At 45.1% G+C, this 24,395-nt stretch overlaps 1 protein-coding gene across 1 annotated transcript; it reads left to right on the forward strand.

Moving 5' to 3' along the window:
• The first annotated feature begins 14,880 nt into the window (after positions 1–14,880).
• On the forward strand, positions 14,881–23,286 carry LOC142841439 (tumor rejection antigen P815A-like). Its single transcript, XM_075958283.1, has 3 exons — positions 14,881–15,531; positions 21,935–22,187; positions 23,190–23,286. Exons 1-2 carry the CDS (start codon positions 15,099–15,101, stop codon positions 22,177–22,179), a joined length of 678 nt encoding a protein of 225 aa, XP_075814398.1. The 5' UTR covers positions 14,881–15,098; the 3' UTR covers positions 22,180–22,187; positions 23,190–23,286.
• Positions 23,287–24,395: the final 1,109 nt, after the last annotated feature.

Consider the following 24,395-nt stretch of genomic DNA (forward strand, 5'->3'; position numbering starts at 1 on the left):
TATTATTATGTGTTCTTTATTTATTCTCCTAATAGATACTTAACTGAAACTAAAACTAATTTTTCCATAGGAATTAAATCATATACACTGTCTGATAATGTAATACTGAAACGTTTAGGATGTACTCTACAGATTACTTGGTATATGAGGAAGTAGGAAAATGTCAATAATTCCCACTTAGAAAAGCAAACAAACAGAATTAAATACTATAGTGACATAGTAAACTTAATCAGGCACATTACAAGTGATACGATGGAAGTTGTTATAAAAAGACTCCCTTCAAAGAAAATCTCAGGACCAGACAGACCCAAATTGTATGATATCAAACTTTGGAGACTTTAGGAATAGATGGGGCATATCTCAAAATAATAAAGGTGCTGGGAGGTGGTGGCGCACACCTTTAACCCCAGCACTCGGGAGGCAGAGGCAGGCGGATCTCTGTGAGTTCGAGGCCAGCCTGGGCTACAAGAACCAGTTCCAGGATAGGCTCCAAAAGCTGCAGAGATACCCTGTCTCAAAAAACAAAAAAAAGAGGCCTCTTTGGCTGGGCGGTGGTGGTACATGCCTTTAATCCCAGCACTCAGGAGGCAGAGGCAGGTGGAACTCTGTGAGTTCGAGACCAGCCTGGTCTACAGAGCTAGTTCCGGGACAGGCTCCAAAACCACAGAGAAACTCTGTCTTGAAAAACCAAAAAAAAAAAAAAGCAAACTGTGGGCTGGAGAGATGGCTGAGGTTAAGAACAATGGCTGCTGTTCCAGTGGTCCTGAGTTCATTTCCCAGCAACTACATGGTTGCTCACAACCATCCATAATGAGTTCTGGCTTAGAACGTACAGGCAAGCAGAACACTGTATAAGTAATAATAAATAAATATTTTTTAAAAATAAAGGCAATATAGAACTGTTGTCAGAAATTGCTAGCTTGTTTCCCAACCACCTTGACACGAAATGATCACACAGAAACTATATTCTTTGCAATACTGTTTGGCCAATAGCTTAAGTGTGTTTCTGGCCAACTCTTATATCCGAAACTGACCCATCTCCATTAATCTGGTATTACCATATGGCTGTGGCTAACTGGGTAAAGTTCTGTCTGGTGTCTGTCTGCTCTGGCGGCTACATGGTGTCTCTGACTCCACCTTCTTTCTCCCAGCATTCAGTTTAGTTTTCCCACCTAGCTTATTCTGCTAAGCCACTGGCTGAAACAAATTTATTCATTAACCAATAAAAACAACACATAGACAGAAGGACTTCTCACATCACAGAACAAACCTATATCCAACATTATATTAAGTGGAGATAAACTGAGAACAGTTCCTTTAAAACCCCTCTCTTATTCTATATAGCACTCAAAGTCTTAGCTATTATACCAATTAGAAAATAGAAAACCATACAAAGATGGCTCCCTCTAGACTCCTTGGTCTGAGGGGGGGGCACAACCAGCCACGAGCCTACCCAATGCTTCTGGCCCAGGGGCAATCAGACATCATCATACCAAATGCTGCCTGAGGTTTCTAGGTACAGACAAGGGAGAAAAGAAAGACATCAACACAGGGTCATGCCTTGTAACTTGGGCAGGCAGGACTCAACCAAGTGTACCTGTGACTCAAATAAGAGCCCTGATGTCATGCTCTTATGCTCGGGCACTATTGTGGTGAGAGAGTACAGGGTAGTGAGGTAGAAGAGAGGAAGATGAAAAATGATTCATGGGCTCGGGAGAGGAAAGAGGCAGATCTGGGGAGGTGAGGGTGGTGAGGAACTGGCTGATATGAATGGCCAGCTGGCCACCCAAGTGTAAGAAGATGTCTGGTCTTGAGCTATAACCAAGAACCAGGTCTTAGTCTAGGGCCCTGTAGCAGCTGTGGGGAAGGGTAGGTGTTGATGTCTGTGATTCCTATGCCTGCTGGAGGTCATGTAGGGACCTGTGGTCTGAGCTTCCACCTGGGGCCATATTGGTTTCTGAGGGCCACACTGCCTCAGAGTCCATGCCAATTTGAGTGGCCTGTGTAGCCACCTGGGACCATGGTAACATTCTGGCCTAGAATTCTGCTGAAGACTATGTCTGGGTCCATGGTCCTGCCATAGCCAGAGTCTGTGTTGATACCCATGTTGTTGCCAGGGGCCATGTGGATATCCGGTGGCCTGTGCTACAACCTGCGATCATGGTGCTGTCTAAGGGCTGTGTGGCCACTTGAGTCAGGCCAATTTGTGTGGCCAGTGCTGTCAATTGGGACCATAGTATTGTTAGGACTAGTGCTGTGGTCAAGGGTCTGCATCCTTGGTCCTGCCACAGTCTGTGTTGATGGCTGTAGATCCTGAGAACATTGAAGGCCATGCAGATGCCAGAGATGTAGGCTGCCACATAGGACCATGTTGGTGTCCGAGAGCCATACTGCATGGTGGCCAGTCCAGTCCAAGTGGCCTGCAAGTGCCATCTGGGACCATGGTGACATCGGTCCATATTTATGTCCATATCCCATGTTGCCACCAAAGACCACATAGATGCCTGGGATCTGGGCAGCAACCTGTGGCCATGAGGGTGTCTGAGGGCCTTGCAGCCACCAGAGCCATGCTGATCTGAGTGACCTGCACTGTCACCTGGGGCCAAGGCATTATGTGGGCCAGGGCTACCACCAAGGGCCATGTCTAGGTCTGTGGCTCTACAGCAACCAGGGCCTGAATTGATGGCTCCTGTTACCACTGAGGGCCATTTAGATGACCAGGGTCTAATCTGCCACCTGAGATCATGTTGTTGTCCAAGGGCCATGCTGCTGCTGGTGCCATACTGATCTGGGTGCTGCCACCTGAGGCCATGAATGCATCCAGGCACAGGTCACTACCTAGGACCATTTCTAAATCCATGGTCCTATAGTAGCTGGGATCTGGGTGGCATTTATGGCTCCTGTTACCACTGAGGGCACTGTAGACTGTTGTGGAATATTGTTTTAAGTAGGCAAACATGTATTAATTTGTTTATTCTGTGGAATAGTACTATAACTCTGTAAAGGTATGTTAATTTTGTTTATGCTGCATTGGTTTAATGGTGTAAGGATGTGTGTTTAAGTATATAAACTGCATCTGTTTCACCTTGTCTGCCTAAGGAACCCGATTGGTCTAATAAAAAAATATACACTCAAGAGTTAGGCAGAGAAAGGTTAGACAAGGCTCTCAAGCAGAGAGAAAAAATATGAGGAGAAATCTAGGCCCAGAAAGAAGAAGAATGAATGGAAGGAATGAGAGGAGGAGGAGGAGAGAATGAAGGACACACCCAGAGCAAGAATCCAGGCAGACACCCAGCCACCCAGATATAGAGAAGCAGAGAAAGTAAGACATACTGAAGTAAGAAAGGTAATAAACCCTGTGGCAAAAGATAGAAAAAGAGAAACAGGTTAATTTAAGTAAAAGAACTACCCAGAAACATACCTAAGAAAGGCAGGGCATTCAAAACTAATAAGAATTCTCTGTGTCACGATTTGAGAACTGGTAGATGGTCTAAAAGCTAAAAAGCCTGGTACATTTTGGCATTCCAAGTTGAGACCTGTATTTCTACATAAGACCTGAGAAAGCTGGGGGAAAAAAAGAAAGAAAAAAAACTGGATACAGCTCTTTTAAGAGTCTCTGCCATACTGGTACACTAAGTAGAAACAGCATGCTTGGTAAGGATGCCTGCTGCAATGCCAGCACCAGCGTTCCAGAGCTGGGAGGTTGAATGCAGTTCCTGGCCAAACCAACCTCTGGACCAGGCTTAGGCTCAGCTCTCACAGACCAGAGGAGGGGGATTGAGCCAGTTGCTAAAGCCATGATAGACAAACCATCTGTAGCTCAGCAGTTTTATGCTCATGCAGACCAAAAAGGAAAGGCTAGAGGTAAGCAGTAAAGCAGGTTCAGACCAAAGAAAAAAACTAAAATGGTTCCAGCTTGTTTTAAAATGTGTGTAGGCTTAAGAAAGAAAAGAGAGCTCCCAGTAGATCAGCTCCACTGTCTCAGTGGGTGGGTGCACCCCTCGTGGTCCCGACTTCTTTGCTCATGTTCTCCCTCCTTCTGCTCCTCATTGGGACCTTGGGAGCTCAGTCCAGTGCTCCAGTGTGGGTCTCTGTCTCTATCTCCATCCCTCGCCAGATGAAAGTTCTAAGATGATATGCAAGATATTAGTCAGTATTGCGCTAGGATGGGGTCATTTCAGGTTCCCTATCCTCAGCTGCCCAAGGAACTAACTGGGGACCTCAGCTTGGGCACCTGGGAGCCCCTCTAGGGTCAATTCTCCTGCCCACCCTAAAGTGGGTCCCTTAACTAAGGATTGTGGTTCCGTGCTCCCCTATCCAACCTTCCTTTATCCCGATCCTCCTATTTCCCCAAGTCCCCCCTCCTTCCCTTCTACCTTTTCTCTCCCCATCTCCCCTTACCCCCTTCCCACCCCACCCCCAAGATCCCACTTTTCTCCCCGGCAATTTTGTCTACTTCCCTTATCCAAGAGGATAACGATATGTTTTTCCTTGTGTTCACCTTCTTACTTAGCTTCTTTAGGTTCGCCAATTGTAGATTCTGTGACCCCTATTTATGGCTAGAAACCAATTATGAGTGAGTACATCCCATGTTCTTCTTTTTGGGTCTGGGATACCTCACTCAGGATAGTGTTTTCTATTTCCATCCATTTGCATGCAAAATTCGAGAAGTCATTGTTTTTTACCGCAGCGTAGTACTCTAGTGTGTATATAGTCCATACTTTCTTCATCCATTCTTCCATTGAAGGGCATCTAGGTTGTTTCCAGGTTCTGGCTATTACAAATAATACTGCTATGAACATAGTTGAACAAATGCTTTTGACATGTGATAGAGCATCTCTTGGGTAAATTCCCAAGAGTGGTATTGCTGGGTCCAGGGGTAGGTTGATCCCGAATTTCCTGAGAAACCGAAACACTGACTTCCACAGTGGTTGCACAAGATTGCATTCCCACCAGCAATGGATGAGGGTACCCCTTCCTCCACAGCCTCTCCAGCAAAGGCTATCCTTGTTGTTGTTGACTTTAGCCATTCTGACAGGTGTAAGATGGTATCTCAAAGTTGTTTTGATTTGCATTTCCCTGATTGCTAAGGAAATTGAGCATGACCTTAAGTATCTTTTGGCCATTTGAAGTTCTTCTGTTGAGAATTCTCTGTTCAGTTCAGTGCCCCATTTTTTAATTGGGTTAATTAGCATTTTAAAGTCTAGTTTCTTGAGTTCTCTATATATTTTGGAGATCAGACCTTTGTCTGTTGCGGGGTTGGTGAAGATCTTCTCCCAGTCAGTAGGTTCCCTTTGTGTCTTAGTGACAGTGTCCTTTGCTTTACAGAAGCTTCTCAGTTTTAGTAGGTCCCATTTATTCAATGTTGCCCAAAGAAGTCGGGACCACGAGGGGTGCACCCACCCACTGAGACAGTGGAGCTGATCTACTGGGAGCTCACCAAGGCCAGCTGGACTATTACCAAAAAAAGCATGGGATAAAACTGAACTCTCTGATCATGACGAACAATGAGGGCTGATGAGACGCCAAGGACAATGGCACGCAGTTTTGATCCTATGCAATCTGCTGGCTTGGTGGGAGCCTAGCCAGTTTGGATGTTCACCTTCCTAGATATGGACGGAGGGGGGAGGACCTAGGACTTACCACAGGGCAGGGAACCCTGACTGCTCTTTGGACTGGAGAGAGAGGGGGAGAGGAGTGGGGGGAAGGGGAGAGGGGTGGGAGGAGGGGGAGAAGAGTGGGAGAAGAGGGAGAAGAGTGGGAGGAGGGGGAGGGAAAGGGGAGGCTGGGAGGAGGTGGAAATTTGTTTTTTTTTTCTTTATTCTTCTTTTATCAATAAAAAATGTTAAAAAAATTAATTCTCAATTATATAGGGCAGGTTACATATTTATCTGAATTTTAATTGCGACTTATTCATGGATAAGTGATACATTTTGTGAATGGCCTTCTGCACTGGACTGTGTTATCAGCTGCTAATATTTTGGCTCCTTATTGGTTAAAGATTACCCTTGCCTTTGCAATTTAATTTCATGTTTATCAAGTATTTTGTGTTGGCCAATAATATCTTGTACAGACAAAAAAAAAAGAAAAGAAAAGAGAATGAATATAGACAGTCATAGAAAAATAATTTAAAAATAAAATCTTTAAAAGGAGAAGTGAAGTAATAAAAATAAGCCATGTAGAGATGGGAAATACATAGGGAGTTTGGATACTGTATATTATTGTGCTGTTGTGTTTTTTTTAATTTTTTGAATGCTGGTAAGCAAAGGACAGCTGCTAAAAGACATGGGATTGAAAGAGGAACTGCTGAAATAAACCAGCCTGAATATTTTAGGAGTGCCTTAACTTTAAAATGGAACTCAAAATGTGTTGCTTTGGGAAAGAGGTCCTGCTTTTGTTTCCACAGGAAATGAAAGGCTGTGGATTTATTCAGTGTTAATAATGATCAGGTTTAATCTGGGAGATCCCCTGAAAATCCTGGCTACAGATATAAGGAAATAAACCTAGAAAAACTATAAGACAGGTGACATGTATTTTATCTGCTCAAACATAAAACAAAAAATAATTTTTGGTCAGTTTGTATACAACACACAGTCCATACTTATGTTAATGCAGATACGTATGTTACCTCAGAAAGCTTGTGTGTTTTCAGAGCAAGGTGATCAGACATCATTGCAAACTGGTGGCCTAGGTGATCCAGCCTTTCAGAGTGACTCTGTTGCAGTTTACTTGGAGTTCTGAATCCAGAACAGACAGCTTCAGGGCTGCTGGCTGAGATTATCTAGCCTGACAGATTATTCTAGCCAGGACTGCAGATAAGCCTTGTGCTTTCTTATTGCACGGAGATTGTTATGGCTAGTTTTCTAAGAAATTAACCATTATTTCAATTTTCTCAGATTCTCTAAAGATGCCATTGTCCACAGACAACAGGAAGCAGTCTAGAGTACACAATGCCTACATTCCCACAGGGTAGGTGGTTTTTGGTTATTTGGTAGATTATGGATATTTGTCATTGTTCAGAGGATATATAGGATAAAAAAACAACTAACAACCTCAAAAATCTTAGATTGGTGTGGACTTTGCTATATTGATACAAATTTAAAGTTATTTTTGTTATACTATATATGTTTCTACTCTTGTTTGGGGTTTGTGTTTATGTAACTCATTAAAAATGTAAAGTCATCTATAATGATCAAACTTGTATAGGTATATTTTCAGGGTTAAACAGATATATTTAGATAGATATATGGTCTTCAAAAATCTCAAAGACCTACAGAATATGGCATTTAATAACATAAGGTTAGAGAATGGTCAAACTCCAGGTGGCCAGTCCCTTAATGAAAATTTATTCCATCCCCGCCTACATCCCCACAAGAAGCCATCAGTTTTGGAGAGACAGACAGACGCAGGTTAAGATCTTCCCTGGTCAGCCACATCTCCTGGGGCTACCCACATTATTAGAAATGGGTTAAAGCAAGATGTGAGAGGCTGAAGCTAATGGGCCAAGCGGTGTTTAAAAGAATACAGTTTCTGTGTAATAATTTCTGGGCATAAGCTAGCCATGCGGAGCTGGGCGGGAATGCAGCCTGCTGCTCCGGGAGCCTTCAGGGGGGGTTGGGACGCAGCCCACCACCCTTATTACTACAGAGTGGTGCTCCAAAGTGGTAAACTAAATCCACTTAAAAACCTGGGAGAGCTTTAAAAAAAAAGGGGGAGAAAGAGAGTTCAACACAGCTTTTGTCTGTTTGTGGGTGGCTTGCTGCAAAGAAATTTTCCTCACTCAGCAGCAGGAAAAAACTGACTGTTTTAAAATGCCGGCTTTCTGGGCTGTGCCGCCATTGCAATCTCTGTTTGGCTCCTGCCAGAGACAAAGCTTTTGAATGGAGCATTTGGACTAAAGTGCTACGGCTTGCTTGATGGCAATGTGGACTGCTGTGTGCCTGGAACTGTGTGTGTCTCAGGGGCACCAAATGGCTCTGAGGCAGGAGCGGCTCAGCTCCACCATGCTGAACTGTGCTGGTCTCAAGCAGGAACTACCGTAATTACCATAATAACAATGCAGTTAAGGTGTCAACTGGGCAGAAAACAGGTGGTACTGTATTACCTGTACATGGTGCAACTTAAGTTTTTAGAACTGCTTAACATTTTAAGAAATGCTCCTGGATAGTAAAAAAATTACAGATTCACAATAGGACATATTCAGACCACTAAATGGATCACAGTGTTGGATGAATGTATGTAGGCTTGAGAGAAAGAAGAAACAGAATATAGAGAATAAAGTTAATGGTTTTAAAAAAAGGGTAAAGTCTTTAAAGAGACAGAGTACAGATAGTTATGGATTAAAAGAAATAAAGAAAAATAAGCCACGTAAAAATGGAAAATTCACAGAGTCTGGATTATATACATTGTGTTTTCTTTAAAATTTTTGACTGTAAAGGAGCTAAATACAGAGAAACATTTCATTATATGGGCTGCCAAGAATGGATATCATCAGGGTATTATGATTTCAGAATTTGGGTCTAAGGATATGATGCTTTGGAGAGGGTCTTCTTTTGTTTTCACAGAGGACCAGACCCTGTGGATTGGTTCTATCCCAATATGGTATGATAGACTATGCTCTCCTGAAAGGTTGCTGTGAACACCCTCAAAAAATTACTTCGCTCAACTGCCAACTGAGATGAAACTGGTACACAGGTTACACCCTAAATGATCTGATTAACAGCGCCGCCATTCAGCAGGAAGCAGTTTGGAGAGAAAAAAACTGTGCCCATGTTCCCAAATATTGTTTATAAATGTTCTTTTACATTTAAAGGGGGATATGATATAGATATGAATAATTTGCATTGGTGTGGATTTTAAGGTCAATTTTGTTATATGTATATGCATATTTCTAATCTTGATTACGGTATTGTGATTGTGTAGTTCATTCAAAAATGTAATGTATAATTAGGAAATATAGGTTGCTAAAAGATAAAATACATAATAGTCAAGTTTGTAGTCATGTTAGTTAGATATTTCAGTTGAATAGGCATTCTTCATATCTCTCAAAGACTGCAGAATATGGCATTTAAAATATTTTAATAACTTAGGGTTTTTCATGGCAATGAGACACGTCTGTTCCTGGCAGCACCAGCTACTTCAAGAGGAAGATGGGCATCGAAGAGGCTCGTTATGGAGTTTGATAGCCATTTGGGCAAGAAACTGCTCTTGCCTGCACTTGCATGAACTGGACACAAGAACCTGCAGAAAGAGGACTGCTGAACTTGCCTAAAGGTGAGATGATCCTGATTCATAAAAGAGTCTGTGAGACATTCTGCAGGACACAGCAGATAGTGACTGAACTGTCTTTGAAATTTCCTGCTTCATGGAAGAGTCTGCTGGATACTATGGGCCTGAAGGCTGAAGATGGATGCCCTAACGGTACAAAAGTACTTTGGGTGACTGTCCAGACAGCGAGATGTCTCTATCATTTCTAGAGCTTTAAACTTCTTGTTTGCTTAGGTAATATTATATCCTTCTGGAGTCTTTGATGGAGTTGAAGAATGGTTAGTTATAGTTTTCCTTAGTTATGATAAAGGATAAAGTAGATATAAATATTGTAACTGTAATTCTTGCTTGGTAACTGTTTTGTTATATGCAATTTTACTATGTTAAAGTTAAAGCCTTTCTTTTTTGTCTAAACAGAAAAAGGGGAAATGATGGGGGAGGGTCTTCTGTTTTGTGTATTTCATTGGTGAAATAAAGAAACTGCTTGGCCTTTGATAGGACAGAAAATTAGGTAGGTGGAGTAAACAGAACAGAATGCTGGGAGAAAGAAGCCGAGTCAGGCAGTCGCAATGATTCTCCCACTCAAGACAGACACAGGTTAAGATCTTTCCTGGTCAGCCAGCTCGCAGTGCTACACAGAATATTAGAAATGGGTTAGATCAATATGTAAGAACTAGCCAATAAGAGGTTATAACTAATGGGCCAGGCAGTGTTTAAAAGAATACAGTTTCCGTGTAATTATTTCCAGTGTAAAGCTAGCCGGGTGCCCCGCCACTCCTACTACAACAGAATCCCACATCATCCCCCCTTTCCTGTCTAAATAAAAAGGAAGATTTTAACTTTAACATAGTAAAATTACATATAACAAGACATGTGTCAAGCAAGAATTACAGTTACAACATTTATATCTACTTTATCTTTTATTATAACTAAGGAAAACTATATCTATTCTTCAACTCCATCAAAGACTCCAGAAGGATATACTATTACCCAAGTTAACAGAAAGTACATTATGAGAAACTTCCAAAACTCTAGAATTTGACAGAGACAACTTGTCTTGACAGTCACCCAAAGTTTTTCTGTAATATTCAGGTATCCATCTTCAGCCTATAGGCCCATAGTATCTGGAAGACTTTTAAGTGAAGCAGGAAATTTGAAAGGCTGTTTTGCCTATGTTGGCAGTTTGTCAGTCACTTACTTCTATATCCTGAAGAATGTCTGGAGTTTCTTCTGTAAAGCAGGAACCCTGAAGACTATCGTCTTTCGGAAAGTTTAGCAGTCACTTTTCTGAGGGTCCTGCATGTCCAGTTCATACAGCATACCATAAAACAATCCAGGCAAGAGCAGTTTCTTGACAAAATAGCTATCCTTGTCACACTGAAGGTAAATTCCATAACAAGTTTCTTCAATGCACATCAACCTCTCTGACGTAACTGGTGCTGCTAGAAGCAGGCATGTCTCACTGTTCAAAGAAGTCTATGTTCTTAGAACATTTTAAATGCCATTTTGTAGGTCTTTGAAGTACTGAAGATTATCTATCTAACTGAAATATATCTCTGTATATCTAGAAAATCTAACTAGTGACTACAAGTTTGACTTAAAAATGAGTATCTAAAGCCGGGCAGTGGCGGCACATGCCTTTAATCCCAGTACTTGGGAGACAGAGGCAGGTGGATCTCTGTGAGTTTGAGGCCAGCCTGCTCTATAGAATGAGTTCCAGGACAGGCTCCAAAAGCTACAGAGAAACCCCATCTCGAAAAAAATTGAGTATATTTTAATCTATAACTTTTAATTATACATTGCATTTTTAAATTAGCTATATAAACATAATACCTTAAACAACAATAGAAATACACATATAACATTTTTTACTCATTTAATCTATTACTGTCTGTACTCTGTCTCTTTAAAGCCTTTGCTTTATTTTTTAAGACTATTTCTTTTTATAAATGTCTATACTATTTTTCTTCCCTTTCTCAAGCCTACATACATTTTTTTAAACATACTGTGACCAGTTTAGAGATTTATTTCTGTCTGATTCTGCCTTTATTTTATATCTGTAATCATTTTCTGACCAGGGGTGCTTTTAAAATGCTAAGTAGCTTGGTTGCAGTGACGCTGGATGGGGACTCTACCACTCTTAGCCTTTCAATATGGTGGATGTACCTTTCCTCCCAGCTCTCGGACCCCTGGGTGGGAGATGTCCTCACCACCTCAACTCTGTAAAGAGTTGACCCATGCTGCCACTAAGTAACTTGCATCACGCTGCCCACAAACCCCATACAAGTTCTCAGCCTCCTGAAAGAACCAGAGCTGTTTGTGCAACTAGCATGAACCAGGAAGCCTTCTTATAGGAGCCGTACAGTTTTGGCTGATTGCTGATTCAGGAAGCCTTATTTATTCATTTATTTATTTATTTATTTATTTATTTATTTATTTATTAAAGGTTTCTGTCTCTTCCCCACCCATATCCCTCCCCTTCCCCTGGGCAACTCCCCCTCTCTCCTCGGCCTGAAGAGCAGACCGGGTTCCCTGACCTGTGGGAAGTCCAAGGACCTCCCACCTCCTTCCAGGTCTAGTAAGGTGAGCATCCAAACTGGCTAGGCTCCCACACACTGAGACAATGGGAAGCCTTCTCTTAAAAGAACCATGCCTCTGCTTGATTCTATCAAACAGAGCCCACCCAAGAAAATACTGTAACAGCGAAGCTGTGTTTAACTCTGTTTTGAGTGTGTGTGTGTCTAGAATTTCTTTCCAAGCTCTCTCAGGCTTTATGTGGATGTAGTTGGCCCATGTTGGCCCATTTTGTAGGTGGAGACTGTTCCTTTGTGTCCAGGCCAACCAGACACAAATAATCACACAGAAACTATATTAATTAAATCACTGTTTGATGTGGGAGTGCTTTCTTTCTAATCTGTTGCTTTCATTGGTTAATTAACAAAGAAACTGCCTAGGCCCATTTGATAGGCCAACCCTTGGGTGGGTGCAGTAAACAGAACAGAATGCTGGGAGAAAGAAAGCTGAGTCGTGAGTCGCCATGATTCTCCCACTCCAGACAGACGCAGGTTAAGATCTTCCCTGGTAAGCCACCTAGTGGGCTACACAGATTATTAGAAATGGGTTAGATCAATATCTAAGAGCTAGCCAATAAGAGGCTGGAACTAATGGGCCAGACAGTGTTTAAAAGAATACAGTTTCCGTGTAATTATTTCGGGTAAAGCTATCCGGGTGGTAGGAAGTGGCCCGCTTTTCATATTACAACAACTGTTTGGCCAATGGCTTAGGCTTCTTATTAATTAACCTTTACATCTTAAATTAATCCATTTATTTTCTTCTGTGTCTCACTACAAGGCTGTGGCTTACCAAGTAAATTTCTGGCATCTGTCTCCTTTAGCAGCAAAAAGAGGAGGTGATGTAGGATTCCCCTGTGTATGCTGTGAATATGTTTTATCGCCATTCATTAATATAGAAGCTGCTTTCAAATAATGGATTAACAAAGTAAAACCAGGTGTAAAATTCAAAGATGGCAAGGGGGAGGGCAGAGTTGCGAAGATGCCATGTAGCTGCTGAAAGAGACAGATGCCAGAACTTTACCTGGTAAGCCACAGCCTTGTGGCAATACACAGAATAATATAAATGGGTTAATTTAAGATGTATGAGTTAGTTAATATGAAGCCTAAGCCATTGGCCAAGTAGTGTTGTAATTAATATAGTTTCTTTGTGATTATTCGTGTCCTCGAGGCCAGGAAACAAACAAGCAGTCTCTGTCAACAAAATATCATAATGAAGATACATAAAACAGACACCAATGCAAACTCAGAAGTGGATCCCTTCAAATATCAACAAACTGGTGTGGTTTTGTTTTGGTAAAGCATAGACCCTAATGGTTAAACATTCTTCAGAGATTGTGTGATAAACAATACTCCAGGGTTACCTTGGCATCAGAGAAGAGAAACCTTTTTCCTCTGGAGGAGAAGCCAGGCACCTCAGATTAGTGGTTAAATCTGGACACACACATACACACACACACACACACACACACACACACACACACTTACACTTAAAATCTCAACAATGTGTTTGAGAGAAAACATGTTTATGTCTACTATATTAAACATAATACCTAATTAATATATAGTTTTTACACATTCGTGTAAGGTGAGAACACTTTTTAAAAGAAAGAATAGCTATCTGTCCTCTGACACCCACAATGTAAAAACAAACCCTTTAAGTTCATTTGTATCCTGGGAGCAAAACAGTCCATAATTTTAAATTTGACCTTGGCTTTTTGGTTCTCTTATTTGAAATTAGATCCCTTGAATGGAACCCCTCCAACTAATGTCAATAATGCTTCCACATGCAAATATGACAAGCCCTTATTTTTGAGTCCACCGGAGACTACTAGTATACAGAGAATTTTGCCACCCCTTCTCATGCCTCCTATAATCCTCTGACCTGAGTGTCTCTCCTGCATAACCCCACCCTATGTGGCTTGTATGGTGAAGCTGGTGGAGGTGAAGGGCGAGACTGAACCACGAATCCCTTGCAGCAGCCCTGGTGTCTCAAAAGTGGCAGGCCACGTTCAGCGCCACAAATTTTGCTGAGCAATGGCCAGGAGCAGTTTTAATACTGCTAACTGTCCAAAAAGTCATTGAAATGGATTTGCAGCTGCCCAGCAGGCAGGGGGCAGTGGGTCCCAAGAGCAGAGGGGGCAGCGGGTCCCGAGAGCAGCTAGTCCTGGCAGAACTGGGGTGCACCACGGAGCATGTTTCCAAAGGTGGCGTCCCCAGCAGCTAGCCATGTGGGCAGTGGGTGGGCAAGGAGCAGAGAGATAGGCGCACCATGCAAATGGGTTTGCTGCAAGCTGCCGGGGTCCAGAAAGCAGCCAGTCCCAAGCAGGGATGGCATACGAGACCACACGGCAGATCAGCAGCCGCGTGGGGGAGAGAGACGGATTAACGAACATACCATATGGAGTTAAGTTAGACATTTATTAGATGGATTGTTAAGGGGAAGGAAAAAGGGGGAAAGGGGGAGAGAGGGAGCAAAGGGGAGAGAGGGAGGAAGTTGGCAGTCTCTCCGAGAGAGGGGACTAGAAGAGGAAGAGTGGGTCTCTGAGGCTGCAAGCAGGATGGGAATGGGCGTGGCTTGTCTCTTAAAGAGACAGAACAATCATTATAGTCATTCTCTTTTGGGTATGAAGTTTGGGGATTGTTAGTAATGTATAGCTGCTTCCTCATGTTAAAAGCTTATATCCTTCCTGCTACAAGATGTCCAAAAGTGACTTGAGTACCCCAGTGTCTGTACAAAAGAACCTGGAATACAGAAACAATAAACAGCAGTTCTATTGTCATGGGAGAATGAAACAAACTCTTAGCTCCTAAAACACCAGAAGTGTGAAGATTCTGATCACTCCTTGGGTACGTGAACTTTGTGGAGGCTCATTTCTCAGCCAATGAGCTTAACGTTCTCACGGGGCATCATTAGTCTTGGGTAGGAACCTATGAAAGTCCCGCTTACAGCTCTAGCATATCTTTTCCTTCCTACTTTGTACCCTTCCACCTGAGAAAGTAGTTCCCGTTTACTCTGCCCTCCCTAGTGCACTCCACCCTCTCCAGTTCACTCTGCCCACTCCGCCCACTCCGCCTACTCCGCCCACTCCACCCTCTCTCCGTGCAGGAGGGAGGTCCTACCTCCCCCTCTCCCAGCATGCAATGTTTCAATTTGCATAAACCTGTACGGATCTAAGAAGTGAACTGCCGAACTGCCGTCCTGTGACTTGTGGGAGTTATCTTCACTTAGGTTAGCTTCTGGCTGGTTTCTTTTGTGCCATGTCTGATAAGAAAAAGCCAGACCGAGGCCCTAGTGGCTCAGATGATAAAAGTGATGGAAATAGAGGCCGTTTACTAGAGCAGTACTCCCTGGAAGAAATCCTGACGTCTTTGGCGTGGCTGGTCTTCATTGCTGCCACAGCAGGTTTTCTGGCGTTCCAGTTCATTGTAAATGACATTTATGAGGAGGAGGAGGAGTATGAGAGGGATGTGGCCTGGATAGCCAAGCAAAGCAGGCTTATGTACCCTACCGACGACGAGGAGGAGGAGGACACTGAGGATGAAGACATCACGGATGATGACATGGAGGATGAGGACCAGGAAGAATTGGAGAACCAGATGGAGGAGGCAGAGGAATACAGGGCAGAAGATGAGACACGCATGGAAGAAGGTGCCAGAGCTATCTACCTCATCGACACAGCAACCTTTACCGGTAAGTTACCCATGGCCCTTAATCTGGATTCAGGTTGGATGTTTTCTTAACCACACCCAGAGTAAAGACCACCTCAGAGTTGGGCTCATTCTTCAGTACCATTCCTGACTCTTATCCCCTCCCCCTCTCCACTCAGCTACCATCCTCCTCTTCCCATTCCTCAAGCTGCTCCCCCAGCTTCCCTTTATGCACCTTTGCTCTATCTACTCTGCTTCCTTCTCCGCACCCCTTTAGCAACTTTCCACTCCCTACACCCATCCCCCTCCATACTAGCCTTTTCTCTCCATTCCTCTCCCAGCTCCCTCCCCCTCTCATCTTAGCTTTTTTCCCCTGCTACCATCCCGCTCCCTGTACCCATTTTGTATTTTTCTTCTCCCTGCTCCCATCCCCCATCCCCCTGACTGCTCCCCTTTTTGCAACTTTCTTCTCCCTGCCCCCACCCTTGCACCTGGCTCCTCTTTTTGCGATTTTCTTCTCCAAGCCCCATCCCCCTCCCTGCTCCTCTTTTTGCGCCTTTCTTCTCCCTTCCCCCACCCCCTTGCTCCCCGTTTTGCGCCTTTCTTCTCCCTTCCCCCATCCCCCCTGTTCCCCTTTTTGCACTGTTCTTCTCCAAGCCCCATCCCCCTCCCTGCTCCTCTTTTTGCGCCTTTCTTCTCCCTTCCCTCATCCCCTCCCTCCCCTTTTTGCGCCTTTCTTCTCCCTTCCCCCACCCCCCTGCTCCCCCTTTTGCGCCTTTCTTCTTTCTTCCCCCATCCCCCTCCCTGCTCCCCCTTTTGCGCCTTTCTTCTCCCATCCCCCATCCCCCTGACTGCTCCCTTTTTGCAACTTTCTTCTCCCATCCCCCATCCCCCTGACTGCTCCCTTTTTGCAACTTTCTTTTCTCTGCCCCCGCCCTTGCACCTGGCTCTTTTTTTTGCACCGTTCTTCTCCAAGCCCCATCCCCCTCCCTGCTCCTCTTTTTGCGCCTTTCTTCTCCCTTCCCCCACCCCCTTGCTCCCCGTTTTGCGCCTTTCTTCTCCCTTCCCCCATCCCCCCTGCTCCCCTTTTTGCACTGTTCTTCTCCAAGCCCCATCCCCCTCCCTGGTCCTCTTTTTGCGCCTTTCTTCTCCCTTCCCCCATCCCCTCCCTCCTCTTTTTGCAACTTTCTTCTCCCTTCCCCCATCCCCTCCCTCCCCTTTTTGCGCCTTTCTTCTCCCTTCCCCCATCCCCCTCCCTGCTCCTCTTTTTGCGCCTTTCTTCTCCCTTCCCCCATTCCCCCTGCTCCCCCTTTTGCGCCTTTCTTCTTTCTTCCCCCATCCCCCTCCCTGCTCCCCTTTTTGCGCCTTTCTTCTCCAAGCCCCATCCCCCTCCCTGCTCTCCCTTTTGCGCCTTTCTTTTCCCTTCCCCCATCCCCCTGACTGCTCCCTTTTTGCAACTTTCTTTTCTCTGCCCCCGCCCTTGCACCTGGCTCTTCTCTTTGTGCTGTTCTTCTCCAAGCCCCATCCCCCTCCCTGCTCCTATTTTTGCGCCTTTCTTCTCCCTTCCCCCACCCCCTTGCTCCCCGTTTTGTGCCTTTCTTCTCCCTTCCCCCATCCCCCCCTGCTCCCCTTTTTGCACTGTTCTTCTCCAAGCCCCATCCCCCTCCCTGCTCCTCTTTTTGCGCCTTTCTTCTCCCTTCCCTCATCCCCTCCCTCCCCTTTTTGCGCCTTTCTTCTCCCTTCCCCCACCCCCCTGCTCCCCCTTTTGCGCCTTTCTTCTTTCTTCCCCCATCCCCCTCCCTGCTCCCCCTTTTGCGCCTTTCTTCTCCCATCCCCCATCCCCCTGACTGCTCCCTTTTTGCAACTTTCTTCTCCCATCCCCCATCCCCCTGACTGCTCCCTTTTTGCAACTTTCTTTTCTCTGCCCCCGCCCTTGCACCTGGCTCTTTTTTTTTGCGCTGTTCTTCTCCAAGCCCCATCCCCCTCCCTGCTCCTCTTTTTGCGCCTTTCTTCTCCCTTCCCCCACCCCCTTGCTCCCCGTTTTGCGCCTTTCTTCTCCCTTCCCCTATCCCCCCTGCTCCCCTTTTTGCACTGTTCTTCTCCAAGCCCCATCCCCCTCCCTGCTCCTCTTTTTGCGCCTTTCTTCTCCCTTCCCCCATCCCCTCCCTCCCCTTTTTGCGCCTTTCTTCTCCCTTTCCCCATCCCCCTCCCTCTCCCCTTTTTGCGCCTTTTGCCTTTCTTCTCCCTGCCCCATCCTCCTCCCTGCCCCCCCTTTTTGTACCTTTCATCTTCCAGCACCCACCCCCTGCCTGCTCCTGTTTTTAGTTCCTTTCTTCTCCCTGCCCCCATCCCCTGACACATCCTCCTCTCCTCTCCTTTATTCCTGCCTTTCTTCTCCAAGCCCCCATCCCCCCTGCTGTTCCCCCTTTCCCCTTTCTTCTCCTTGCCACATCTCCCTGACTGTTTCCCCTTTTGCACCTCTCTTCTCCCTGCCTTGCTCCCTTTTTTGCACCTTCCTTCTCCCTACCCCCATGCCCGTCTGCCCCCCCTTCCTCCCCACACACCCTCCTTCTCCCTTCCCCCATCCTCCTCCCACCTCCCCTTTTTGCCCCTTTCTTCTCTATCCCTCCCCTCCCCCACCCTTTTATGCCTTCCTTATACCTGCCCGTGTTTGTGCCTCTTTTTGCAACTTTCTTTTCCCTGTCCCCCCCCTGCCCTTGCAACTGCTCTCCTTTTTGTCCCTTTCTTCTCCCTGTCCCCATCCCCCTCCCTGTTCCCGATTTTAGTTCCTTTTTCCCCTGCTCCATCCCCCTGCCTGCTCCCCTTTTTGTAACTTTCTTCTTCCTTCTCCCATCCTCCTAGCATCTCCCCTTTTTGTGTCTTCCTTACCACTGCACCCATCCCCCTGCCTGCTTCCCCTTTTCATGCCTTTTTTCCTCCCTCTCTATCCCTCTCCCTGCTCTGGATTTTAGTTCCTTTCTTCTCCCTGTCCCCATCCCCCTCCATGCTAACCTTTTTGAGCTTTCTTCTCCAAGCCCCATCCCCAGACTGCTCCCCTTTTCGTGCCTTTCTTCTCCCTGCACCCATCCCCCTCCCTGCCCCATTTTTGCACCTTTCATCTTTGGGCACCCATACCCCTGCCTTTTTTTTCTCCCTCCCCATCCCCCTACCTGCTCCCTTTTTCCTGTCTTCTCCCTGCCCCAACCCATGCCCACTACCCTTTTTGTGCCTTTCTTCTCTCTGCCCCTTCCTCCTGCATTCTCCCATTTTTGCACCTTCTCCCTTACCCCATCCTCCTCTTAGCTCCCCTTTTTGCACCTTTCTTCTCCAAGCCCCATCCCCCACCTGCTCCTTTTTTTTGCATGGTTTTTACCCCTGTACCCATCCCCCTGCCTGTTTCACTTTTTTTGTGCCTTTGTTTTCCCTGCCCCATCCCCCTACCTGTACCTCTTTTTGTGTCTTTCTTCTTTCTCCCCCATCCCCCTGCCTGCTCCCCCTTTTCGGCATTTCTCCCCCTAGCCCCCATACCACCCTGCTCCCCTTCTTATGCCTTTTTCTCCAAACCCCATCCCCCAACTGTTGCCTTTTGTGCCTTTCCTTTCTCAGCTCCCTCCCCCTGCTCCCCTTTGTGTGTCCCACCTCTCTCTCCATCCTCCTATCCCCTTCCCTGCTCCCCTTTTTGTGACTTTCTTCTCAGTGCTTTCCACCCCCTTCTTGCTCCTATGTTTGCACCTTTTTGTCCCTTTCTTTTTCCCAGCTCCTCTCCCCATTGTCGCTCCCCTCTTTGAGCCTTTTCTCTCCCTGCTCTGTCCCCCTCCCATTTTAGCTTCCTTTTCTACCTTCTAACATCCCCTCCCTGCTCCCGTTTTTTGTGCCTTCCCTCTCCAGCACCCATCTCCTTACCTCCTCCCCTTTTCCTGCCTTTTATCCCTATGCTCCCATTCTAATCCCTACTCTCACCCCCTCCCTGATCCTCCTTTTCCTACCTCATCTCTTCCTTCTTCCCTCCCCCTTCCTGCTCCTCTTTTTGCATAGTTCCTCTCCCAGTTCCCCTCAACCTCCCTGCTCCTTTTTTCCAGTCTTTCTTCTCCCTGCTCCCTCCCCTCCCTCATCCCCTTTTCATACCTTACCTCTTCGAGATCCCCTCCCCCTCTATGTTTCCATTTTTCTACCTTTAATCCCCAGTTCCCTTCCCCCTCCCTGGTCTTCCTTTTTGGGCCTTTACTCCCCAGAGCCTCTCCCCTCCATACACCCCTTTTTTTGGTGCCTTTCAGCTCCCTTCCCTGCTCCCCTGTTAGTGATTTCCCTTCTTTACTTCTCCCTGATCCCTCACTCCCCTGCTCCCCTTTTGGGCCTTCCTTTCCCTTATCCCTCCCCTACCTATACCCCTTTTAGCCCCTTGTCCCCTTCCTGCCTTCATTTTTGCCCCCCTTTCTCCCTGTTTCCTCCCTCTCCCTGCTCCCTCTTTCCATGCGTTTCCTTCCCTTGTCCCCATCTCCCCCCCCTTTACACATTTCTGCTCCCTGAGCCCTCTCTCTCATGGCTCCCTTTTTCTGTGCCTTATCTCTCCCTGCTCCCTGCTTCTTGCCTTTCTTTCCCACATTTTGCTTCTTCATTCCCCTCCCTCCACTCACCTCAGTTCCCTTCCCCCTTCTTGCTTTTCTTATCCCCTAATTCCTTTACCCCATCCCTCTCCTCTTCCCATCTCCCTCCTGCTCCCTACTACCCTGATTTCCCTGCCCCTTCCTGCTTCTTTTATCTCCTAATTCCTTTACCCCATCCCTTTCCCCTTCCCATCTCCCTTGGCCTCCCTACTACCCTGATTTCCTCACCACCCTGCTCTCTGCCTCTTTCCTTTTCCTTCTATCATCTCCCCCTCCCCTGTCAATTCCCTCACTTCACTCTCCCTGTTCCCTTTCCCTCCCCTTCCTTGTGCCCCCTTCCTGCCTCTGCTCCCCCTCTCATCTCACCACTCCAATTCATTACCCCCCTTTGTTTTTCTCTCCCCATCCCTCCCCCATCTCTGTTCTTCTCTCTTCCTGCCCTCTACCTCCTGCCTCTCCCCTAGCCTCATTCCTTTTTTCCACCCTTCCCTCTTTTCCATCTTCCCCTCCCTGTTCCCCCACTTACTGCTCCTTCCTCCTTACATCTCTGCTTTCTTGCTGCCTCTCCTCCTTTTCTCTGTCCTTCACCCCCTCTCCCCCCTCCCCCTCTCTGATGTCCTGCATCCCTCTCCATCTGTACTTCTACTTCCTGCCTATCCTCCTCTTTGTTTCTCCCCTCTCCCACTCTGCTCTCCCTCACATCTTACTTCACCTTATTCCCCCTCCTCTTCTTGCACCTCCATCTTTGTCCTTTCCATCCCCTTTCCCCATCCATCGATCCTTCCCTCTCCCTCCATGCTCCCCTCCCTTTCCTGTTCCCCTTCCTGTCTCTCTTCCCCCTCTTCCCTTTCCTCTCCCATCCCTTGCCCCTCTTTGTTTTTCCTACTGCCTGCTCCCCTCTGCCTACCTGATTGATTCCCTTATCTACTTCATGCCTCCTCCTGTGTATGTCTCCTTTCCTCATTTCCCTCTCTCCACTTCCTTGTTATTCTCGGATCCTCTTCCTTTCTGTCACCCACTTCCCTTCTGTTCCATCTCCCCTTCATCATCCATCTCCTCCCTTCCCTCTCTCCTCTGCTCTTCCCTTCTTTCTCTCCTCTTTCTTCTTCACGCTTTCCTCTCCCATTCCCCTCTATCTTCCTCCATATCCCCTTTCCCCTCTGGATCTCCTTTTCCAATGGTACTCCCTCCTCCCATTTCTCCCTTCCCTTTTCCCCTTCTCTTTCTCTCCTTCCATCTCCCTTCCTCCCCTTTTCCCCTCTCCCTCCTCCCTTCACTCTCTCTTTCCCATCCCTTTTCCAAGTCCCCTTCTTTTTCTCTTCCACCCTCCTCTTTAAAGGGAGGTCCCATCTGGGAGGCAAGGAACAGAGCAGAATGGGAATGTCAGAGCTGTGGGCAGACAAGGCTGAATTCAGATAAGGCTAGGTATCTGAGGACCCTGGAATCCAGCCAGCAGGGGCTTATCTAGCCCTAGGTAACCAGGAAGAACAAAGTGGTAGTGAAGTTCTTTGCCTCTGTTGGAGCATCTTTCTCAAATGCAGGCCATGTTGAGAGCTTGCCTAGCCTTGTTGAATAATAGTAGAGTTTGAAAAGTAGGTGCCAGTGGTTTTTTATTTTATTTTAATTTTTAGACAGATTAGTACTTTGATGGTTATATTCTGCTAAAAATACAACAAATACAGACTGGAGATTTTGATACCCTTATGTCCCATGGGTTGTGAATAATAAACTATGTATACAGGAAAAGCTGTCAACATGAAGATTTATTTTAGGATGAAGACATGTTGGGACCATAGACGTGTTTCTAAATTGCTCTCTCTTGTTCATTTTTATGTTCTCCAGGTGTTCCTAACCGTAAATTAAGGAAGAATATAATCAGGTTTAATGTGCTTAATTTCTTCCGTGAGCCTAATTTCCTGGTGCCTATACCAAGAGAATCGGAAGAGCCGATTGAATGTGAGTGTGAAGATGCTGATGAAGAAGCTGCTGAAGCTGCCGAGGAGAAGGAAGAGGAAGGAGATGAAACTGCGAAACCGGAAGGGGAGTTGAAAGAGGACCTGGACTCCAGAGAAGACTCCCTGCCTTAGGAACACAGGTACTGGCTGCTCCCACTAACCATTCCTAACATAGCCCTGAGCTTCATGGTTTTTGAAATATGTTTTTGGCAAGCAAAACAGTTGTTAAATTTTCGTATTATTAAATATTGAATTAAATAAGTATTAAATTTATTTAAGATTAAACTAAAATAGCTTACTATTCATAATGTGCTCATATGTTAAGCAGGAGTCAGTTGTTTGTAGATGCAAGTCCTTTAGACTAAGAGATTGCTTACTATGGATGGGAGTTTTCAGACTTGGTAGTACAAGATGAAGAAGAGAAATTCTGTCTGCATTGGGTGGATATTGTTCTTATAGTGCTGATAAAAGTTGGGAAAAATTTAAGTGTTTCAAGTGAAATCACATCTCATGATTCATTTGTAAGTTATCAGCCTAGTTTTGATTTTACTATCTTAAATGACATAAAAGTAAAAAAATACATACAGTTTTTACTGAATTGGGAATTAGGCATTATATTTCCTGTGTTCATCTTTGACTCTTTTTGTCTCTCTGAATTTTCCCATTTCTAGGCCTGGTTTTAAAGAGATGAAATTTTGTATTTAAAAAAAAATAATCTTTTTCAAATTTAATTTTTGATTTAAACTTTTGATTTAATTTTAGGTTAAAAATTTTTAAATGAGAGTTTAAAAGAGATGAAAATCTCATTTTAAAGAGGTAACATCTGAGTAGCTGGGGGCCTACGGGAGTGTACAGGGCTGATATATAAAGATATAAAGTTTTCTGCTCTGAGAAGCAATAAAGAGAAAGACAAAACAGGCCTTTACAGTGATTGCCAGTAGGATAGTGAGGTTGATAGGACCAGATTACAGAAGCTATCAAACTTATGGGAACTCTGATAACTAAAGATTGGTTAGGGAAGAAAAGAAGGGAAATGTTTTAGTTGCTACTTGTTGAGAGACAATGGCAGTTCATAGAATTGGAAGTCAGCAGTGCCTTTTAAAGGGATACAAATATTGCTTGTCTCTTACTTCCTCCTACAGTTGCAAAGCCCAGAAGAAAGAAATGGATGGAGGAAGAGGAAATGGTTTTCACTTGTTTTCTCAGTTTTAGTAGTCTAGGAAACTGATTTTGTTCTAAAGTTCATTACACCGATGTCATCAACAGACATCTGACCACACCGTAACCTTTTATAGATAAATAAGGCTATGTTTGTTCATGTTAAAAATAAAAGTTTGACTTGTATTAACTACAGTCCTTTTATGTTAATTCACATTTTAAAAAAAGCTATTCGGTTTTGCCCCATTTTGAAAAAGAAAAGCCACTAGCTTATCAGGATACTAAATAATACTGATGGGTCACTCTGAACCATCAGCAGCAGCAGCTGCAAACTTGCTAAGTGTACATTCTCAGACTCTACTCCAGACTTACTGAATCCGAGATCCTTAAGGCAGACCTTCAGGCAAGAATTTCTAAGTCCTCTAATACTTCTGAGCACCTGACCCTCAGAGTACCACTGACTTGCTGCAATGGGGGAAAGACTTGGTAGAACCAGCCTTCCTTAGCTCCAGATGTAAGTAAGAAGTAAGTGGAGCATTTTTTAGAAAGATGTTAGTGCTTTGGGGATGTGCCCTTGAAGGAGATATCAGGACCCTTCTGGCCTCTTCTTATTCTTTTGCTTCCTTGCTGCCAAAAGGCAAGGAGTTCAATCCACCACATCTTCCTTTACTGGTATAAGTTGCTTGCCACCACCGAACACAGAGCTCATGAAAGAATGCACTTACTTCCCAAGGCAGCTGCAACAAAAGCATGAACTGGGTAGCTTTGAACAATAGAAGTTCATTTGCTCATATTTCTGACCGCTGTAAATCTACAATGAAGTAGTTAGGAGAGTCATTCCTTCTGGGGATGCTGAGAGAGAAGCTTGTCCTTTCCTCTATGCTGGCTCCTGGAGGTTGACACCAATTTTTGGTAACAACTGTTGAGCTGCAAATGCATTCTTCTGATATTTTTCTCTATCCTTGTGTAGTATTTTTCTTTGGATCTCTGTCTCTAGGTTTGTTCTTTATCAGGGTGCCAGTGAGTGAATTAAGGGTCCACTTTTATCCAGTATTATTTCATCCTAGCTTTTTATTTGTAAATATTCTTAGGTCACACCCATGGAGTCTTAAGAGGGGCTTCTGCAGCATATCTCTGTGCAGGACACCATTGAACTCATTAAGGTATGATGGGGAGCCCACCAGGTCATA

The sequence above is a fragment of the Microtus pennsylvanicus genome, chromosome X (assembly GCF_037038515.1).
Source record: "Microtus pennsylvanicus isolate mMicPen1 chromosome X, mMicPen1.hap1, whole genome shotgun sequence".
NCBI classification, from domain to species: domain Eukaryota; kingdom Metazoa; phylum Chordata; class Mammalia; order Rodentia; family Cricetidae; genus Microtus; species Microtus pennsylvanicus.

Excerpts from the sequence above, each read along its gene's own strand:
- LOC142841439 (XM_075958283.1), top strand. The coding sequence starts at position 15,099 with ATGTCTGATAAGAAAAAGCCAGACCGAGGCCCTAGTGGCTCAGATGAT. Across the intron at positions 15,532-21,934 it reads CGACACAGCAACCTTTACCG|GTGTTCCTAACCGTAAATTA; the intron begins GTAAGTTACCCA and ends TATGTTCTCCAG.